Source organism: Pezoporus wallicus, unplaced genomic scaffold (genome assembly GCF_028554395.1).
Source record: "Pezoporus wallicus isolate ANWC-B61680 ecotype Strahan unplaced genomic scaffold, APGP_CSIRO_Pwel_v1 contig_4161, whole genome shotgun sequence".
NCBI lineage: Eukaryota > Metazoa > Chordata > Aves > Psittaciformes > Psittacidae > Pezoporus > Pezoporus wallicus.
The window spans coordinates 2,406,648-2,428,139 of NW_026639584.1; the positions used below are offsets into that span (position 1 = coordinate 2,406,648).

At 40.6% G+C, this 21,492-nt stretch overlaps 1 protein-coding gene across 3 annotated transcripts in view; it reads left to right on the forward strand.

The window, feature by feature from the left end:
* SLIT3 (slit guidance ligand 3) overlaps positions 1-21,492 on the forward strand; it is a 518,859-nt gene that overhangs the window by 385,933 nt on the left and 111,434 nt on the right. For all 3 annotated transcript variants that reach the window (XM_057415154.1, XM_057415155.1, XM_057415156.1), the window contains 5 exons: positions 2,757-2,907; positions 4,118-4,192; positions 12,493-12,636; positions 15,755-15,898; positions 21,221-21,384. In XM_057415154.1, coding sequence (XP_057271137.1) covers positions 2,757-2,907; positions 4,118-4,192; positions 12,493-12,636; positions 15,755-15,898; positions 21,221-21,384 — 678 coding nt within the window. The remainder of the gene's footprint in view (positions 1-2,756; positions 2,908-4,117; positions 4,193-12,492; positions 12,637-15,754; positions 15,899-21,220; positions 21,385-21,492) is intronic.

Sequence of the window (21,492 nt, forward strand, 5' to 3'; positions counted from 1 at the left end):
CTGACAGTGCTGTGTAATGGGTTCAGCTCTAACAGTTACTTTACTCCTTCTTACCGGCTGGGCTTAACCCACGACATGATGTCACATAGGTTGTGAAATGAAAACGTTATCAAGAGTAGCTAGCAATTCAGGTAAACACAGTTGTTCTCCGTTAAACACAGGCCTTGCTGTTGCCTTGGCTACTTGTTTTACAGCAAACAATTCTTTCTAATTTTAGAAATGACCAGAAACTCTCAGGCCATGTTCCATCCTGCATCTCTTTTCAATGGGTTTCCACAGGTGATTCCGTAGTGTGTAAGAAGTACTACATACCTGAGACAGTTAACTGCACTTCCTGAATCCAGTCATGTTCACTCAGAGCCCTGCAGCAGTACACTGGTAAAGCCCTGTGTGGAGAAATGAATATACACACTTAAATAGCTCTGCAAACAGATGGCTGAATTTCACATTACTACCCCAGATGGGAATATCTTAATAAAGCAGCCACCTGCCCAAGTAATCTCAAGGCTCAGGTCAAATAGTAAATTTTATCTAGTCTTTGGCAGGTGATTCCTGCTGTCTCACAGGCTAACAGATGACTACTTGCTGAGCATATATATGCTATTGATTACTTCAGACTCAGTGCTTACCTGGGTAACTGTTACTTAGAAGATGAACTTCTTACAGCTGATGGAGTGTGGAAAGTCATATGGCTTCAGGAGAGTGAAGCTGCTAAGTCAAAATGTGATAAATGTTCTTTATTTACTTTGCCCGAAAGCTTGAGAGAAAACCAAAACCTGATTCTTGCCTTCTAATGTTATATACCCCTTTTTTGTCTTTCATGAAGCATTCCACTTTCCCAACCTTCTTTTGTTTTGCCATAGCAAGATGAATCTTGTGTCCACCAGTAGACAAAAAATTATACTGAATAAACTTTTACCTTGTGCAACTTCATGGTGTTTGTGGTTATTCTTTCCAGGAAAACTTTTACAGTAAGGATTAGAAGTGCTTCTTCAAGGGTTGATTTGGGGATTTCCAAGACACTCTCTGATCACTGAAAAGTTTGGTGGGTTTTTCAAGGTATACTATAACTGTGGCAGTTTAATCAACTCTGGTCCTGGCAACTGTTCAGCTTCAGCATTATTTCCAAGGAATCATAAACAACCGAAGGTACTGTCCCATAGACCTGAAAAAGAATAGCTGTATGTTCTTGTAGCCAAGCCATAATATACCTGATATTTTAGCCTGACTACCAAGCCTGGATTTTTGAGGCCTGGAAATCAGATGGGGGTTTTGAAAGTTTAAATGATGGTGGTGTGGGGAAAGGCTTAGACTGTATTTTTGTTACACTTTAAAATGCCCAGTAATCCTAATATTTTAAGTGCTGTGCTGTCAACCTGTAAAACAATCGTGAAGTCTGACTTTAGACTTTACAAATCTAGAAGTTACAATCGGCATGATAACTTGCAAAGTACTTGGCACCACAGAAGGTAATGTCCAAAGCTGTATGTGATGTTTCTGATAATCTAGTTCAGAATTACAAAGCTAGACTGGAGTGTATCTGTGGAATCACAATGTTAAGAGTGCCTGCAGAACTGCTCACTTTCGGTGCCTCAGCCTGTGGAGGTAATGTGCAACATGAATTAAAATAATAGTGGGTTTAGGTGACTTCTTTTTTTCTTATGGAAAATAGCATGTGGTCATAAAATGAGCAGAGGTGTATTTATCAGTCTGGGAAGGGGAAGCAGGTGCTGAATGTCATCAAGTCTCTAAAAACCAATTTCATCTCAGGTTTAAGTCTTTATTGATGTTTTCAGGTTCTTAGAAACGGAACCTGCTCACGTCATTCCTGAGAAGGCCTTGCAATTGACTTTTAAAAGTCTGGAAAAGTTAAAAACTACTTCTTGGTAGTTACAATTGTTGGGAATGTCACTGGTTCCTGAGACAATTCCAGTACTTCCATTATGAAATATGAAGTGAGTGGGCAAGTATTGCATGGTAGGGGCTTGGCAACGCTTTGCTTACATACACATTTATTAATGCTCCTGGTTCCTTGAAGCACAGAGATCAGATTTCCAACCTGCTGTTATTAAAAGAGAAAAACCAAACCTGGAAGGGACGGATTAGTTCACTGGGCTTAATTGGAAAAGCATTTCATTAGAACGGGTCAAAAACCTAGTCTGAGAGGTCTGGCAATCATGGTATGATGGTACATTAGGGAGTGCTTCTCACTAAGTATGGTCTACCCGTTCCTTAATTAAAATGAAAATGATTTAAACTGCTATTACTTTCCTTTGCTGTTTGTTTAACATAGTTAATAAAGGTATCTAATTGTTGGAAAATTGACAAGGTTCTCTCGTAAAAGACTGCTTTCAAACATAACTCCAAGAGCTGAGCTCTGAAAATTTGGGACTTTTTAATGACATCCGTAAAAATCCTTTGTCATTTGAGTGTGCCAAGGTAGCTCCTGCTTTCACAACATCCCTTTTCCGTGTTGCTGGACTACATGGGGGAAAAGTGACTTTGCTGGAACATACCTTAACAGGTAGGTAGGTTTGTCAGACAAGGAATCAGTGTGTCGAGGGAAGAGTGAAAAACCAGAGGCCAGTCTTGGAGTAACTTGAAAGATTGCTGAACAAAGCTCTTTGGCAAGTATTAAAATAGCATGCAGGAGCTGTGAGCTGACAAGAGGTGGTGCTGAGAATGGATTCCATGAAACCTTTGCTTGCTGCTGTTGTCAGAACTGTTTGCTGGAATGTGTTTTTCTTTCCTTGCAGGGTCAGAGGATTACAGAAGTAAATTCACTGGGAAGTGTTTCATGGACCTTGTCTGTCCCGAGAAGTGTCGCTGCGAGGGAACAATTGTAGACTGCTCTAACCAAAAACTCACCCGATTACCCAGTCACCTTCCTGAATATACTACTGATCTGTAAGTGCTTGCTCTCCATGCTGTGCTCAGCAGGGCATGTTGGGTTTTCTGCTTTTTAAAGGCTATAAAAGGGACTCAGAGCATTTCAAGAAGGCACCTTCTACTTTAAACCCTGTGTGAAAGAGGGGAAGTTAATTTATTTCAAAGGAGCGCCACAACTCTCTTATTTCCTTAGCATTCATTCCAACTGTGGGGATGAGAAAAGAGCCGTGGCCCTGTGCATCAGCTGCCTGTGTGAGTCTTCTTGAAGTGCTGCCCTGTTATGTGGCCCAAGCTGTCTGATTCCTTTCCATTCTGCCTTTGTGCCCTTTGGCTTTGCATCTGGTCATTTTTCCTTAAGAAATGGATTAACCCTTTTGAGTTAAATCTGTGATCAGGAACTCTCCATCTCAACAGTGCCTACTGCTTGGGTGAAATGGCTCTCACTGAAACCAATGTGCTGTTAAGCTACAAGTGATTTTGTGACATGTATTTGCATTTAGAGATACTTCAGAGTTATAATGCTAAAGAGATATAAGAATATTTATTACTTTATTACTTAGTAGCTGAAGAATCTGTCTCCTTGCTATATTAGTATCCCCTTCAAACACAGTTCTCTTTTTGTGTTAATATTCTTACTATACTTCTATTTAAAGCCTCATAGAAATTGTTGATCTGAAGTTAAGAGAAAAATGTGAGAGACTACCAGAAACACAGTGAAGTCTCTACACAGAAAAATGGAGCTACATGTAATCAGAGAAGAATTTTGCATGCGAAGTATAAGCCAGTGGCCTTTGCACTGGTTTTGAAGACCAGCAGACTTTGATGGGAAAGAACCTGAAATCAGATCCCTTCCCTTTAGACAGGCCACATCTCCAATTGCATGTCTTTTGTAGCAGAACGCATGAGGGAGATTTAGTCACGCAAACAAGGCTGTGTAATGGTTAAGGTTAATAATCCCTTATCCTGTGCATTGGAAGGAGGAGGCATTCTGATACTGTCCTTTGGCATTACACTATTAAAGGCATCTAAAGCTTTTACTATGGAAACTCTTCTATGTTCCCTTTCCTTCAAAGCCAGACTCTTTTCACTCTGGCAGTCTGAGAGAGATGGCAGATAGGATCTTGCTTAACAAAGGTCATAGTTCTCTGTGTGGCAGCCCTGTATGTCACAGAGATATATCTGTAGGCATCTGTGAAGTACTAAATGTCTCTTTGTTTGTTCCTATCAGGCGTCTGAATGACAATGATATTTCTGTTTTGGAAGCCATCGGGCTCTTCAAGAAATTGCCCAACCTCCGAAAAATGTAAGTTTGAGTCACTTGCTTGTTAGAACACACGTTGCCTTGGATTGTAAGGAAGGGGGGAGGGATGATGGTTTTTAGAATTTAGTACTGCAGTAGCAGAAATCTCTTCTTAAATATGAATTTAAGGAAACTGAGTGAGTTACCTGTTAGGGGACAGACCCAAGTAAACCGCAGTGACACAGGAAGATCCCTAGGCTGACACTTCATTATTCTTTAGACTATATTTGTTAAAGTCTTTGACTCATGGAGACTGGAGGGAATTCTGTCCCAGAATATATTCAGATTTGTGCTTATTGTTAGAGATGGCTACAGAATTTAGCATTTTGGTTTTGTCTTCTGACTGTATTGTGTGACTCCAACTAGTGTGATTGCTTCACATAGTCAAAGGAAAGTAATATTACAAGCTGCAGATGATGGCAGCTTCTTTTGATCATTATTATTTTAGAAAGGAGACTCATTTAGCTAATTTAGAGATCAGTCATTCAAATATGATTCTGTTAACAGCCTGAGTCTTGGCAATGTCTATATTTAATAAGAGCTGTGTTTTGGAAAGAGGATAATATGTTAGATGCCTCCTGATAGTCTTCCAAATGGTTCTTTTTGAAGTTATTTAAAGTTTTAACCCTATGGCCCCATTGCTAATTTCTCATCTAACTGTTTGCTTTAGTAAGATTTTATTGCTCAAGTCAAGGTAATTTAGGGAAACCAACCACCCAGGCTTTTTCTGCTGCATTCATTTCACGTGGTTGCTACCATCTGGAGCTCCCCTGCCACTGGAATCCATGTAAGATCTATGGGGCTTTGGAGACCACTGTAGTGGGATTCTTATGTCAGTTTTATTTCTGCAGGAGCTTCATATGCAGCGCTGCAGGTTTGGGAGTGGGGGCTGTGTTTGTGCAAGTGCAGGCTGCCAGGCTTGGGGAATTAATCATATACTCCAGCTTCATAGCTTATGAATGATCTGTAAGTTGTAGCTACGGTGCACTTAGAAAAGGCTGTTGACATTGTTGAAGTGCTGTTTTGTCTGTATAAGTAGATAGTCGGTGGGCATGAAAAATGTGTGGTATATAGAAGTATACACGAATTGGAAAGCATCTGTCCTCATGAAACCTTCAGGATTTAAGTCTGGAAAATCGGGGAGGTGTAAGAGCTGGAAGGATTTAAACTTAATGTGGGCAAATTCCAGCTCTGTCCTTCTGTTCCCATCAGTCACTCAGGTGCCTTAACTGGGCTGCAGTGTTGTACATAAATGCAACATGAAAGAGTTACAAGAGTTTTTTTAAGAGGTTTTGTTTCCTGGGAAACAAAAGATTTTTCTGCTCTGTAGAGATTTCTTGGTAGGACATGAGAACCGAGGTGTACAGGTGCAGTTCAGATGGATGGCAGAAAGGGCTTGTGCCCTACAACTCAGAAAAGGTCTCTGTCATACAGATTTTAAGCGGCAGCCTCCAAGCAGAGGCTCTTTAGTCAGTCTTTGTAGTTAAGCTAATTTCTCTTTTTCCAGCTGATTGGAAAGAAGTATCTCAATTTGAATAAAGGGATTTTCTGCAAAGGGTTTATTTTTTGTGTAAGTGGAGCAACATTTAAACCATAAACATATGCAAGAAGGGAAATGTAGGGAAAGATCAGTGGGTGGGATTGCCGCTGATGATGGTCCTAATGCAGCAAATCCCTGTATGTGGCAGGAATGCAATGCATGCGCTCTTCATCGAGCTGCTGTTAAGTTAAGGAGGAAGAATAGTGATGAAACCCTCATTATCATAGAATATAGAATCATAGAATGGCTTATGTTGGAAAGGACCTTAAGATCATCCAGTTTAACCACTACCACCATCACGGACACCTTCCACTAGAGCAGCTTGCTCCAAGCCCCTGTGTCCAACCTGCCCTTGAACACTGCCAGGGATGGGGCAGCCACAGCTTCTCTGGGCACCCTGTGCCAGCGCCTCAGCACCCTCACAGGGAAGAGCTCCTTCCTTATATCTAACCTAAACTTCCCCTGTTTAAGTTTAAACACATCACCCCTTGTCCTGTCACTACAGTATCTCTGTCCTGAGAGACATCAGAAGATGTCATCTGAAGAAGAATCTGAATTGAAAAAAAAAATCTCTGGAAAATTAGCTACTGAAATACAAATTTTCCAAAGAAGTGTGTCTTATAGTCTTCCTGGATGTGGCAGGAATCTTAAAGCTCTTTGTTAAAGACTAAGAGTTCAGCCAAACCCTAACACATTTTCACAATGAAGATGTATCCTTTGAATTAAACACCTACATGGTAGTTACCAAGTAACAAGTTTGAAATCAGAATGTGAGTGCTTTGGTCTTTCCACAAAAAGAGGTTTGAGATATGGGAACCATGGTACATTGGTCAGTTTCATTTTCTGGAATAGGTGAACTTCCTTCCTCCGTTTAAAAAAGAAAAAAGAAAGAAAAAGAAAGGTAGAAAGTGTCTACCTCTAAAGACAAGGAGGACCTCAACTGGCAGCTCATTCTCTTGAATATTGCAGATGTTATAAAGTAAGTATATACAAAGAAAAAGGAAGTCTCAGACCACCTTTGCAAGAGGTGGTACTGCCAGCGCTACCTCTAATGTATAATTAGCTTTTGGGTTGTAATTTGTCTGTAAGTATTCCTTCTAAGGTGAACCTTATTGTATGATGTGTCAGCGCAGGTTTTAATACATTTTAATGTAAATCAAAATGGAATTCTTGATATAGAAATGTAAAGGTCACAGACCCAGAATGCAAAGTTATGCCACATGCTATTTAGGATTTAAATTGCTGAGATTCCTTGGCTGATTTTTAAAAGGTTAATACATCAGCATATGCCTTTTAAAAAACAAAACCCAACGCCTCAACTTCAATAATTAACTGCAAAATCCCATTTACATCATGCTGGTTTATAACTCACATTTTAACCCATCCTTATATTTGATGCTTTTTACAGTAGAATAAAAAGGCAATGTGCATTCCTGTAGACAGGTCTAACCCAGTCCAGAGGTAATTTACTGAGTTCTCCGGTGGGTTTTCCAGACTGCCTTGAACGATGTTGTTTTCACTGTGTTCTTACCATCCTGCCTCACCTGATCTCACAGGCGCAAAGGGATGACTTGTCTCTACAGCTTAAGTCGCATTGCAGTGATTTCCAGGCTCCAAGAGCTGTGTTGCCAGCATTTTGCAGGGCAGTTTGAAAGGAGCAGTTTGAATCTGCTTGAAGTGCAGGAGAAGTTCAACCATGCCAAGTGCAAGGTCCTACACCTGGGTGGGAGCAATCCCAGGCACAGCTACAGGTTGGGCAGAGAAGAGATTCAGAGCAGCCCTGCACAGAAGTACTTGGGGGTGTTGGTCAATGAGAAAATGAACATGAGCCGGCTTCAGTGTGCGCTCGCAGCCCAGAAACCAACCGTATCCTGGGCTGCATCAAAAGGAGCATGACCAGCAGGTCGAAGGAGGTGATCCTGCCCCTCTGCTCTTGTGAAACCTCACCTGGAGCATTGTGTGCAGTTCTGGTGTCCTCAACATAAAAAGGACATGGAACTGTTGGAACAAGTCCAGAGGAGGCCACGAGGATGATCAGGGGACTGGAGCACCTCCTGTATGAAGATAGGCTGAGGAAGTTGGGGCTGTTCAGCCTGGAGAAGAGAAGGCTGCGTGGAGACCTCATAGCAGCCTTCCAGTATCTGAAGGGGGCCTATAGGGATGCTGGAGAGGAGCTCTTCATTAGGGACTGTAGTGATAGGACAAGGGGTAATGGGTTAAAACTTAAACAGGGGAAGTTCAGGTTAGAGATAAGGCAGAAGCTCTTCCATATGGGGGTGGTGAGGCACTAGAATGGGTTGCCCAGGGAGGCTGTGAATACTCCATCCCTGTCAGTCTTCAAGGCCAGATTGGACAGAGCCTTGGGTGACATGGTTTAGTGTGAGGTGTCCCTGCACATGGCAGGGGGCTGGGAACTAGATGGTCCTTTCCAACCCTAACTATTCTATGACTCTATGATTCTGAATACAAGGCTGAATTTCTGAGCTCCATGAGATTGAGAGCACATCTGTGACTTGAGGTTTTGGGAATATGCTGTCCTTGTGAGATAGAAAGGCTCCAGGATCTGCTGCCTGCCAGCCTGGGAGCTGGAAGCATCTGCCTTTTACAGACGACGGTATTGCCCAAGGGAGATCCTACTCCACACAAGCAAGATCCCACGTCAGGCAGGGGTGAGGGGCAACGCCACCATTCGCAGAGGTCAGGGGTTTACCTTTGTGGAAGTAGCAGTTCTTTCCTGACAGCAGTGACCAAATTGATCCTGAAGCAAGCCTGGAGACCCCATGACTCCCTGGGACTACCTCAAGTTGTTAATCACTGAAGAAATAATCCAGTGCTTCAGGGCTTCCATTGGCAGTGAGACCCTGGAGGCGTCTTCTGGCCATGGCAAACAGGTTTAGGCTCCAAACCCCCCTGGGTACGTAACTCAGTGGGAGCACAGAGATACACTTGCTTGCTGAAATGGAATGCTGACCCATCGGGACAGGCTGCAGCTCCAGCTGTCAGCTCCAGAGCGTGCCCACTCCCCATTGCCTATAGGAGATCAGTGGGACTGGCCATTCCCACTGAGGTCCCAGCAGCTGTTTCTGTAGAGTTAAAAATGGCAGTGAGCTCGCATTCAAACAAGGTGATACCTTCAAACCTGAAAGGGACGTTTAACAGTTCATACTGTTACCTCTTGCCAAAGTTGCAAAGTGAACATAAAGCGTGGTCTTACATTAGGAAGTGTCAGGCTGTCTTGGCAATAGCTGGTATTGCCAAACCCACCTCTAGTGTATCATTGCTTTTGGAGGCTTAATTTGTCTGTCAATATTTTTCCCACATTGAATTTCATGGAGTGTCAGCCCAGGATTTAACACATTTCACATGCAAAATAAAATTGAATCATGATAAAGTTTGCAGTCTAGCAGTCAGTTCCAAAAACAGCATCTCAAGTTTCTTGGGGAGGTAAAAGTAGTTTGTGTCCTTGGAAACAGCTGTTACCTACTGTTCCTTCCCCTAAGCATGAATTTTGCCATGGCAATGGAGGTTGCACTCATCTGTCACTTGTTCTACAGAACAGAGTTCATTTTCTGGAAGTTACAAGGTCCACAGAAATAATGCTATTATAAACCATGGCCATCAAGTAAGTAAAATCTGACTGGAAAGTGAGCTGTGTGAGCAAAGTCAGCTTGATACCTCCTTGGATCTGTTCATTTCCTATTCATAGCCCCACATAAAGTAAACCCAGGCTTTCTGAAAACTTCTTTTGACCTCTTACCCAAAAGAAAAGTCTGGAAATAGGATTAAACATTATAACCAGGGTAAATCAGAGAGTTCTTATGGAAACAATAACGTTTCTTGTGTGACCAGGTTGCTATAGGTTCCCATTTGGGCCCTGCCAGAGGGCACAGGTATCATGGGAATTCCTCAAGATCCATTTTCTTTTTCATTGTCTTCCAGTATGTCATGAATTCCTTACAAAAGCTGAGCATTGTAAGAGGATGGGCTTTTCTCTGATGGGACTTTGCTGTAAAGTCGCAGAAGTGTTTTTCTGATTAAAAACAATTAGGTAAATTCCTTATCAAGTGCCATGATCATCTATTAAAAGTTCTTTAGTGCTGGGAAGGATGATGGAGAGCTCTCCTGAGCTGCAAAGCAGGCCAAAGCTTCAGTGCCTTCATCTTTCAAGGATTGTATCAGCTGGTCATTTTTGCTGGCAGCTGTAGACTGAAGAGTGTGTAATTCCTCATGTTTGTTATTCAAGTAGGGCAGGATTCCAGGAGGACACATTCAGAATTTTTTGTAGTAAATGAGAGCTGTCCTCTACCTTTTCTTTGTCTTTGCAGTCCCTTATGGGAAGCTTTAATTCAGGAAGACAAATAAAGAAATCCAGGTTGGCAGAACATCTGCTTTGACAGTCATAGAATCCCAGACTGATTTGGGTTGGAAGGAACCTTAAAGCTCATCCAGTTTCACCCCCTGCCCCAGGCAGGGACACCTTCCACTAGAGCAGGTTGCTCCAAGCCCTGTCCAACCTGGCCTCCTTTGCCTATTTATTATTGTAAAGCTTGTCTCTTCTCTGCCTTGCAACTTTCAAGTTTCACCATAGCATTTGATCTTGGATTTTCAAATCTTTTGCATGGGAAAGGTTTATAAAACTGGCTTCTTCTAACACCACTAGAATATTTTTGGATAGTTCTGTGTTGTTGAAATGATCCGGCATTATTAACTCAGCTGAGTGAACTTGCCTATCTACAGGAGTTCTTTGGCAGCAATTAAAACTCAGATGGTTTGGATTGTATGAAAGTGCCAATTTCTTTACAAATTATGGCCAGCCTTTTTTCTCCAGTATTTGCTCTTTCTTTTGCTTTGGATCATCCATTAAAATTGCACCAAGTGCCTAAATATCTTTTAGATATTAAAAATATTAATAAGACTTGGTAACTACAAGTATGTCAGTTTGCAGTCTGTGAACTGAAAGTCAAAGTCTTTGTGCATTGTAGTAACACCCTCCCCCCCCCCCACAAGCATTTATTTATTTGTTCATGTATTTTTGTGCAAATATGCATCATGACATGATCTTTACCAGGAAAAGGATCACTGGGAGCATTTCTTTATGCCAGTATTCAAAAGAGATGCTGAGCTATAAGCATTTCCACTAAAGAAATAGCTGAGGCCCAAAATTAAATGCATATGTCAGAATATCCTTCCTTGACTAGCTTTGACATTGAACATAAACTCTTCAAGTGAGTGTTAGCACAAAGTACTAAACTTCTGGAAAGCAAAATCTGCATGTAAGTATTTCTGTATTTTTTAATGTTATTTTTGGCTGATAGCTGGCATACTCCTTTCTGATCACAGAATGCACAAGAGGTGATGGGCCACATGCTGTAGGGCCCACTGTCTGACAGTTGTTCTGCAATGAACCAGCGTTCTCAAGTTTCCCACATGAAACACAGCTCCAAGACTTGGCTTTCTTTTATTAAGTGATGACTTCTGCGAAGAGCAAGACCCACATATCTCTATCTGAGGCCAAGCTGTGCTGTTCCCATGTCTTCTGTCAACTTTTATCCCAACAAGATTGCCCTGTTCTTCTGAGCAGAGTGGCCCAGGTGTTAATCTGATACCTTGTCACTTGTTTATATCACCTGGACTTGGAGTCTGAAACTACTACTCATGCTGCATGTCTACTGGGATCATTTATGGAATAATGTGCTATTCAGTATGATTAGTAATGTTGGAATTTGGCATCTTCTTGGGAGCAAAAGCCTGTCTTTTACTTTCTCTTTTTTTGTTATAGGCAGCAAAAGGAAGAATAAATAGTGTTTCCTGTTGTAAACCTAAACTAATAGGTTCATTCATCGTAATCTATACAGGGCATCATAGGAGATGCTTGAAGGACTGAAGCCCAAGGTTTTAATGTGCTTAAGGACTTCTATAGAAAAGTTTTAAATAATTAAAAGCCATTTATTTTAATGCATCTCTGATGGCGTTTTGTCATTCAGAAGTTGTCGATTCACTGGGTTTTGCACAAAGATGAAATATTCAAAAGAGTGATTTTGCATTTCATCAGAGTTCATTTGACTTTGTAGATTGAACTTTTCCCAGGCTGATCTGTAAGCAAACATCTTGAGACTCTATAGGCAGAGTAAATATTTAGAAAATAATGCTGCATATTGCAGAAACTGTGAATTGAGGATTAAGTGCTGCTCATTTCATTTTGAGAGGTGCCTGCAAGTTCATGAGGGAAACTATTGGAATTTACATCAGGTACATGCAGTTACACAGGTTTGTATGTTACTCCTGTGCCGAGTTTAAAAAGAGTAAGGGTCTTAGCACGCGAAATAAAAGTGGGCCTTATTCCAGTGTGTGACACCTATTTCCGTGGTAGTAACATTACATGATTCTTGCCGGGTGAGCCCCCAGTCCCAAGCGTGGTCCATAAATTCATGGACATAAATCAGATGTTAGAAACCCCCACTTTTTGTATCCATGAGACATTTATAAGCAAGAATGACATGAGGTGTAAAAGCTGGTAATACTGTTAACTTAAAGACTTTTGATATATCTGATATTACTGTGGTCTTGAAGAGTGAAGGCAAACTATGTGTAAGTACAGTAGGTACGCTTTTGAACTTCTCTACGTTCCTCTTGCTGAAAGAATGTCTCTAGATAACTACAAAAAGGCACATATTCTTCCTATCTTCCTCCTTCCCTTGTGATGACATATGTTTGGAATAGAACAGTAACAACTTTCTTATTGTGACTGGCTGTGTCCTTCCAGAAATCTAAGCAACAACAAGATCAAGGAGATCCGAGAAGGCACATTTGATGGAGCTTCAGGAGTGCAGGAGCTGATTCTGACAGAGAATCAACTGGAGTCAGTGCACGGACGCATGTTTCGAGGCCTCTCAGGGCTAAAGACATTGTAAGTGCAAAGACCTGGCTTTCTCTATCCCTCTAAGTTGAGTGGGAGTGCTCAAGTTCAGCAGTGCCTGCTAAAATATATGTCTCTAGACAGCAAGCTCCAAGGCAGGGTTTTGCATCACTGTCACGAAGTCTTCAATATATTTCTAGCCCTGGGTAGCTTTGAGAATTATCTGCTATTTGTGTAAAAAAACAGATTTTCAAAAATTTCAGGAGTAACATGATAGTGAAATTCATGATCAAATGAGGCACCTTTAATCATTTAAAACTTCTATTATTTTGTTATTTCCTATGGAAACAAGGCATGTAGGAACACATTTGCTGTTTCTTAATCCATCCTTCTGCTCAGCCTTCACCCAAATTGAAACTGTTGGTCTGCTTAAACCAAACCCCAGAGTATGCTAGGATCCTAAAAGATTTTTAATATCCTGCAAACTCTTAAGAAATCAGTAGGGAAAGGAAAGACTCAAGTTATTACTGCTACCAAAACAGGTAGAGCTAAACAACTTCAGAGCAGGCATGACCAAACTGTTACAGGTCCTGCTGACAGAAGGTAGCTGGCCACTCGCTCTGCACCAGGTGTATATCCCACAAGCACAGGTATGGCTTTGGACTAGCCACAGCATGCTCTTTCTTGCCCACGCTAAGTACCATAAAAATGGTGTGGGTATACTATTCATATGCTTGTTGTTGGGGAGAATGTGAAGGAGACAGAGCCCAGATGAATAAGGAATCAGTTTGGTATTACTTTTGTGCTCTGATTTATTTCTGAGAACTAACACATGTAAACTCATAGCTGCTAACACTAATTTATCTTCATGTTAAAAGTTATATTGGAAGAGGAATCATAAACAAGATTTCAAGATAATGTTTAATCCACCCCATCCACCATCCTGAGAAGCAGTCAGGGACTAGGCTTCTGGTGACAGCAGAGATTCATGCCAGACAGTATCTATGCTGTGTACATAAAAAATACATCTCTTGCATAGTCTTCCCTGCTGTGGGAAGAAAGCACTTGACTAGGTGGATGCTGTCAGCAAACAGACTCTAGGAATCAAATGCAATTTAAAATCTGTGATTTATTCATTTGCAACAAATATGTTACAGAATATAGTGGCATGATTACTTCAGTCCCTACTCAAGTGTAGAAAGAAAACTTTCCTTCAAGGACTTTGGCCTGTAATGATGAATAGGGAACTTTCCTTTTGCTGTTCCTTTAATATTTTTTTCTGTAGTTGCAGCCATCTGTTCTTTAATTTAATGTATGCACTTTAGTGAGGGATTTGAAAATAGCGCCCATAGACACTAAATTAATTTTTATAGTGTAAAGCAGCCTGTGGCAGTGCTCCTAAATAAAATTCAGCCTTTTTTAATAAAAAGATGCTTAACAGTCAAGCTATCCTGCTGACCTGACCTACATTTCCCCCCAGCCCATAAAGCAGTCTAAATATACACAGCATGATATGAGGATCTGTAAGTATAAGTTTTCCTGCAGGAAGGGCACACAGTGCACCGTGAACTGTGATTCGAAACCAAAGGTTTTGGCTTGAGGAACATATATTTCTATCCATTAATTGACTTTCTCTGAACATTAAGATTGTGATCTTTTATAAAGAGGCCTCAGTGGACAGGGTCATGGTCCAGTTTTTAAAAGACTGTTTTCTGACATGTAATAAAGCACTGTGCAAGACTGGCATCCAAATTCAGTTACCCCATCTTGCAGTACTACAGTCTGATACTTTACATACAGAATTCAGATGTTTCCTACTGTTGCTAAGGTCTTACTCGTCCTGTTTACTGCCCCCTTCATTTTAGAGCTTGTGATCTTGACCTGGCTTTCAGGCAGCTTAGTACTCCACATGTTAAGGTGTGTGGGTCTGAGCCCTGCGATGCTTTTCTGGCACAGTTTCACCACAGTTGCAAGACCAGAACTGTTGAGACCATGGAGCCTGTGATGTTAAATGTACCTAGAGAACAGTAAATCAAAAGCAATGTTATGCTCAGGACTTAAACACTGAGTGTTTGTGATTACACTGTGAATTTCTTCCCAGCCATGTCTAATCTCTCTGTGGTATTTTTCAAGTATCTATTGATGTAGCATCTGAGTACCCATCTGGTGGATACCAATCTGAGATTTAAATCCAGACTCCTAAAGGAGCCAGAATTTTCGTTGTTCGCTGCATGAATTTGATACCAAGGAATTAACGAGGATCAATTCACCGCAACAGCAGCATGAGCTGCATATATTTTGTGGATTTTTGGTAGTATGCTTTAATTACTGGGTAATTTTTCACCTAAATAGGAATATCACACCAGGGTAATGATGCTTACAGCCCCAGATGTTGATTGGCATGCAGTGTAACAAATATACGTGAGCCTTTTTTGTTATGGAGTGAAACAAGATACTACAGCCTTTCGGATTAATTGGGCTTTATCGTTGAATTCATTGTTACCATAACAACTCAGAGAGATGTATCATCCAAAACACAGCACTGATTCATCTGGTACAAACACTGAGCAAAGACCATTTTATAGGATGGTTACTGCTTTCTGTCTTGTCAATTAATGAGTATAATGACATTTCAAAGCTTGTGTTAGGTCTGGGGTTCTTTCTTAAGCTATTCCTTGATTTCTGCTGAGGATGCTGTTTCCTTCCATACTTATGCAGTGTGGATTCCACAGATTCTACATCCACGACAGGAGTAGACAGGATACAGCCAGTATTGTTATTGTCACACATTTCTGGCATTCTTTCTCAGCTGATCTCTGAAACACCTCTTTGCTTACTCTCAGATATTTACTAAATGAAGACTTTAGCTTTTATTTCAAGGTTCTCACTAGTTGTAATGTTAATTGTGTCCTACTTCGAGGTGTGGATCATCAGCTTCTAATGTTGTGTGGAAGAAAGGCATTTTAAATTCATGAGACAGTGTTTACATGAATGTAGCCCTCCTATAGCTGTGTTGTACTTCAGCAATCAATAAAAGTAGAGCACAGTGCTTGCCAAAGCATGCATTGATGCCCTAGATAAAGGATCTCCTATCCTGAAATCATACACCACCATCCTCACCATCCCATCACCCCCCATAGTTCCTAATTCCCTGTTTTAATCCTTGCAGGATGCTGAGGAGCAACTCTATCAGCTGTATAAACAATGACACCTTTGCTGGACTGAGCTCAGTGAGGCTTCTTTCTCTGTATGACAATCACATCAGTACTATCACCCCTGGAGCCTTCAGCACATTAGTCTCTTTGTCTACAATGTAAGTTATCTTTTTATGGTATGAACTTGTCATGATGCTGTTATTCTGTGCTTTTGCAAAATCAAGCTACTTATTGTTCATGTACAGAAAACCCCATTTAGCAAAAGAAAACCCCATCCTACTGCAATTGCATGTTTGGAGGATTCAAGGTGGTATTTAAGAAAACAGTTGAAAAACATAGGAATTGCTTCAGCTGGAGTGGCTGAAAACACTTGGAGGCTGCCAGGCTGGGGCAGGGCGACTCTTGTGCAGTCGTAATCTATTCAATGCACAGCAGAAGTTCATGTAAAAGATGCTCTGCCGCTTCAGAAGTGCATAGTTTGTCATACACTTTAGCTCCCTGAAGCTGCTTTAGTTTCAGTAGAGTCTAATTTCGTAAGAACAGCTTTCTTGGATTTCAATTAAATTAGTTAAATATCAGAAGAAACCTACCAGCTAATGCTTAGATTTTTAGAAGAGCTTAAGAGGACAAATACTCAAGTCCTGCTGAATGTGAACTCAAAAATCCCATCCTAAGCTGTTCTGATAAACCTCTATCCTTCTTTGAAGTACTCCCCTTGCTTCTTAAATATGTTCACATGCTTATGGTAGTGTGTCCATTTTAATAAAGTGCAGACTGATAAATATGGAACGAAAGTCTGCCCTTTGTTTCCAGCTGTGAATGGGGCCCCCGATGTTGCTGTTAATGGAAGTTGTCTGCCCTGAAACTACATCCTAATTGTCCAGTCAAAATATACTGTTGGTGCTACTGTATTTCAGGTTTTGAAAGCATTCTCCATCATGTTTTGGAGGAAAAAAAGTAGTGTTAAATATCAGTTATTTTGTTGCTCATATATTCATTCTGTTGTTAGAACTTTTCACCAGCAGATCAGCTCTGATTTTGGCGTTAAGCTTCATGCAGCATGAGGAACTTCTCTTCCATTTACTTTCTGTAGTCCCAAAAGCCTCCTTGAAATTGGTGGTCAAAGAGAGAGACACAACCAGATTCATTTTATTGACTGTTTTCAAGTCAGTGTTCAAAGCGAGTGCTACTTGCTGAAAGCTTGTTCTCCCTGTGCTGCAAGCAGTGCCTGCCTGCGACTCCTGTACTTGCATCTTTAATAGCTGTGACTCTGAGTCAGTCTATAAAGTCCCTACTTTGTTTGCATAAAGCATGTTTGTCATATTTTGTTAGAAGATAGCCCACTTTCTTCTGTTTTCAACTGTGGGTAAAGATTATTACTATTTCTAACAACAGCAATTAAAGCTGCTGTTAATTAGAATGCCTTGCTTTGGCAATGATCTCTAATCATGCTGCTCATGGCAGGTTCCTAGCCATGTCTTGATGAAAAGCTTGTTCATTGACACATTTTCACCCTGTTCTTGATCTTCAGGTAGGAGAAGGGATGCTTTTCACTTCTATAGGCATTGGTTTAAGGCCATAGTGCTATTTCACATATAAATTCAAAATTCAGATGTGTTCATTTCCTAGCAGTTCTCCACTGTAGGTGGATGTATTAGATGACACCACCACTGAAGATAGATAGTATGACTGCTTTTCCTGTTCAACCCACACTTTGGGAGTTAATCGGGTATTGTAATGACTTATTTTTGCATCTATTAATGTGAGCCAGAAATTCATACAAAGTTTAACATTTCCATTTTTATCTTGGCATATTTACAGCACTAGAAACTGTTGCTCCTTTTGTTGTTGCTCTTTGTGAGTCAGCCTCATTCATATTATCTATACACAAACAGCTCTGGAAATAATGCCCTGATGAATGGTTATTAATAGAGGAAGAACATGTATTTTGTAAGTTATTGGTAAAAAAAATAGGAGGTTTTTATTTGTTACTGGTCAAACTAGCTGCTATAGCGTTCTAATTTGAAGTCTGCCTGCACTTCTGCATACAGAGAGTTCAGTCATGTCTTTCAGTCTTTACACACTCAAGTGGGCCTATTTGTGAGCAGAACTGGTTTTCCATGAATTATTATTCTGATAGCTGCGTGGAGCCAGAATAAGAACTGGTTCATCAGAATGACATGAAACTATTCTAGAATAAATGTAACCTGAATTCCAGGATACGTTTTCAACCTAATTTCAACAGTATGCAGATGGGTTTCAGTATGTTTGTCTAACAGGTCACTAGAATCTATTTAAATCATTAGTATTCTAATGGTTTCTTTGCAGTTTTTAGGAGACACTTGCAGTTGGATATGCATATTTCATTCCTCAGGACTTGTATTCCTCCATGATTTTAGAAATATGTCCATGTCCTTGAGTAAACACTTGTGAATTTAATGTTAGTACAACATCTTTGCTAAAAGCTTGATAGCTTTGGCTTCTGTTTGAATGGATAAATCAGTGCCTTACACGTAGAAACTCTGATTACTACTGATGAAGTTTTATAACAATTTGTCTGCCCAACATTACTCTGTATGACCTGAGAACTCCACTTGAATAGCCAGATTTGGAAATTAAGCCTTCACAAGGAATTGGCCTTTCAGCTGCTTTTCGAGTAGGGAATCTCTTGTCCCACATAGAATCATAGAATAGTTAGGGTTGGAAAGGACCTTAAGATCATCTAGTTCCAACCCCCTGATCCCTTATAGAGAGCCTTGATCTTACATTTTTTTCTAAAAGTTGCATCACAGTCTTGCCATGGGAAATACACAGGGACATATTTAAACTTCATAGTACATTAAAGCAACAAATCACTCTGCAGCTGGACAAAGAACAAAATCTAGGTGTTGCTAAAGTATGTAAAGCTACACCAGGAGGATGTGTGTAATGCATGACAAGAGAAATTTGTCCTTTTTTACCCAGTTTCTTGGATTTCAAAACAGGAGGTTTGTTTCTCTGTTTATTAATTTTATTTGTAAAACCTGATTTCTTAGTTCCTAAGAAAAACATAATCCAAATTCTGATCCAAGGATTTAATAAATTTTAGTTCATGTGTTAACCTTTTTGCCAAGAAGAAAGTGAGGGTTTGTGGGTTGTTGCTGACAGTCTCTCCTCTGTAGAAGGGTTCATTACTGTTCAGATGGGAGCATTTTCTGATTTGCCATTTGAATGCTTTTGAGAGTTCTTGCTGTGTCCCAGGAAGTTGCTTTCTAGATGTGCAAAATGTTCTTTACTTCAGAGCTGCTGGTTTTCCACAAACACCTGCTGCTTGTTTCCAGTTGTGGATTAGTTCATTCTAACGGATTTGTGTCACGGAAGATGTTGTGTGAATATGATCTCACTCACTTCCATCAGTGGAACAAGTGGCCTTTGAAGCATTGGTTCACTTAGCGTTGGAGGTTTAAACATTTGGTTTAAACACTCTGCTCATGCCAAAGTGTGTCAGTATGGAAAATATACAAGGCATCCTGCATGTGTTCCCATTATGGATTAAAGAAAATGAAAAACAATTCAGAAGGAAAGTAACTAGAATTAGAGTAATCCTTTCAGGACTTTTCTGCACATTCTGCCTGAAAGCTCTGACGGAACCTGTTCATTTCTCACCTTTATACTGCAAGTTAGCCTTACTTTCAAACCCTAGTCAGCATGAAGGAGGTTGAGTATTTTCATTATGGAACAATTATGCTGAGTTTTTTCCTGCCCCCAGTTCTCCCCCTACACACAACGTACAACAGCCTGTGCTTGATCCACATGTAATTACACACCCGGAGCTCCAGGCTAGTGTAGTGATTGAAGTACGGTCCTTTACAATGCAAAAGCAGCTGTAAGTCGTATTGTGGGTATGTGCTGCTGGCCTAGAACCTATATAATTTAAGACCTGCTTTGGGTTTGTTTTCTTGCTGCCACACCTCAGCTGTGCCATATGTTTTTGTCTTCAGCACTATTGTTTTCTGAAGGAATTGGTTGGCTGAAAACCTACATGTTTAGGTTTGTAAAAGCATGTTGCAAGTGAAGACTTAAAGGTCTTTGGCTACTCCACCTGCATTTAAAGTGCCTGTTTCTTTAAGGCCTTAATTATTTTTTTCTTTTGTCTTTAAGATATGATGTGCTTTAGAGAAATTCCGTTATCATCTTTTGTCTGTATTACCAAAATAACAACTCTTGGACATATTCAGATATGATGTGAGAATTCCATTGCTGTTAGTTTAGGTACTTTGTTTACCATACATGGGGCTCTGACAGTTCATTTTTTTTCGGTGAGGCAACCTTAGACTGAGGCCATTGATTCTCCCTGTCTGTATATATTAGATAGTCAGCCTTCTGGGTTTTTTGGAAGGAATATCAGCCTCTTTCCTTAATCTGCAGTTTAGTCACAAAACTCCTTACGCACAGGTTATGGATAGGCATTTCAGCACAGGACTCCAGGAAAGTGTTTTTCCAAGACACTCAGCACTACTTCTAGTTAGCTTGGAAAGACGGATGCTTAAAACAACTCTCACACTCATTGAAAGGATCACAGCCTATTAAGAAATAGAATGAATAATATATTTTCTGTACTATCAATGATACAGGAGCTCTACTGAGAAACTTGCTGCACATCTACTTTTTCATGGCTTAAAACAGGCTGGATAGGGCTTTCCTTTTTTTAAATGCCGCTAACCCAAGGTGAGTTAAGAATCCATCCCTCTCACAGACGATGTCAGGTGGTTGCTTTGGGTACTGCGCAGCACAGCACAGTTGCAGCAAGGCTGCAACTAGAGTAGATTGTAGTGAATGGGCCAGTAGAGCAGATTCTTTTTACTACACTAACCTTAGAAAGCTTCGTAAGAAGTGGTCTAAGATGACAATGCTGCTTTTTAGATGTACATTAGTGCATGCAGAGTGCTATCCTTACTATTTCAATAGGAAACCCAAATTCAGCTTGCCAGTGGCTCCCGCTGACAATGGTTTGTGTGGGCTGTAATACAGGTGAGTGGGAAGCATGAGCACACTGGGGCAAGGACTGGTGTGCTAAGCCACATGGGGGGCGGTACGTGTAGCTCAGTGCTAAGCTTTTCATGGCATTACCCCAAGTAATCCTGTTGAAAATCATGGATTTGTGGGTGCAGTGTGTGAGGTGAGTTTAGACTTGGATGTGAGTGGTAGCTTGGGTTGAAATCCACTGTAAATACAGCCCTGATAATGGTGTCAGTATCTCTAAATAATAGTTGTAGCAGTGTGTACTTTGATTTATAAACATGTATATGCATATATTTTAATTACAACCTCAGTCCTAGTCTGAAGCCTGCATAGAACTTCCCTGATCTGTAGAAAAGAGGAGGATCTCAGAGAAACAGATGGCAGGAAAGAGCTTGGATTTGGAACCATCATCTTTCTGTAGTTATTTCTGTATTTCTGTATGTTCATGTTTGATGCAATTATGTTTTCTTCCTTTTCAGTAATTTGCTGGCTAACTCCTTTAATTGTAACTGCCATTTGGCCTGGCTGGGAAAATGGTTGAGGAAGAAGAGAATTGTCAGTGGAAATCCACGCTGCTTGAAACCCTTTTTCTTAAAGGATATTCCAATCCAAGATGTAGATGTCCAGGACTTCACCTGTGATGGTAAGAAAAGCCAATTCTTGGCAATTATGATAATGTTGGCACCTCTGTGAGCACTGATGAGGAAGAGAGCCATCTAGAGATGAAGAGATCATTGTTTCCTATCAGGAG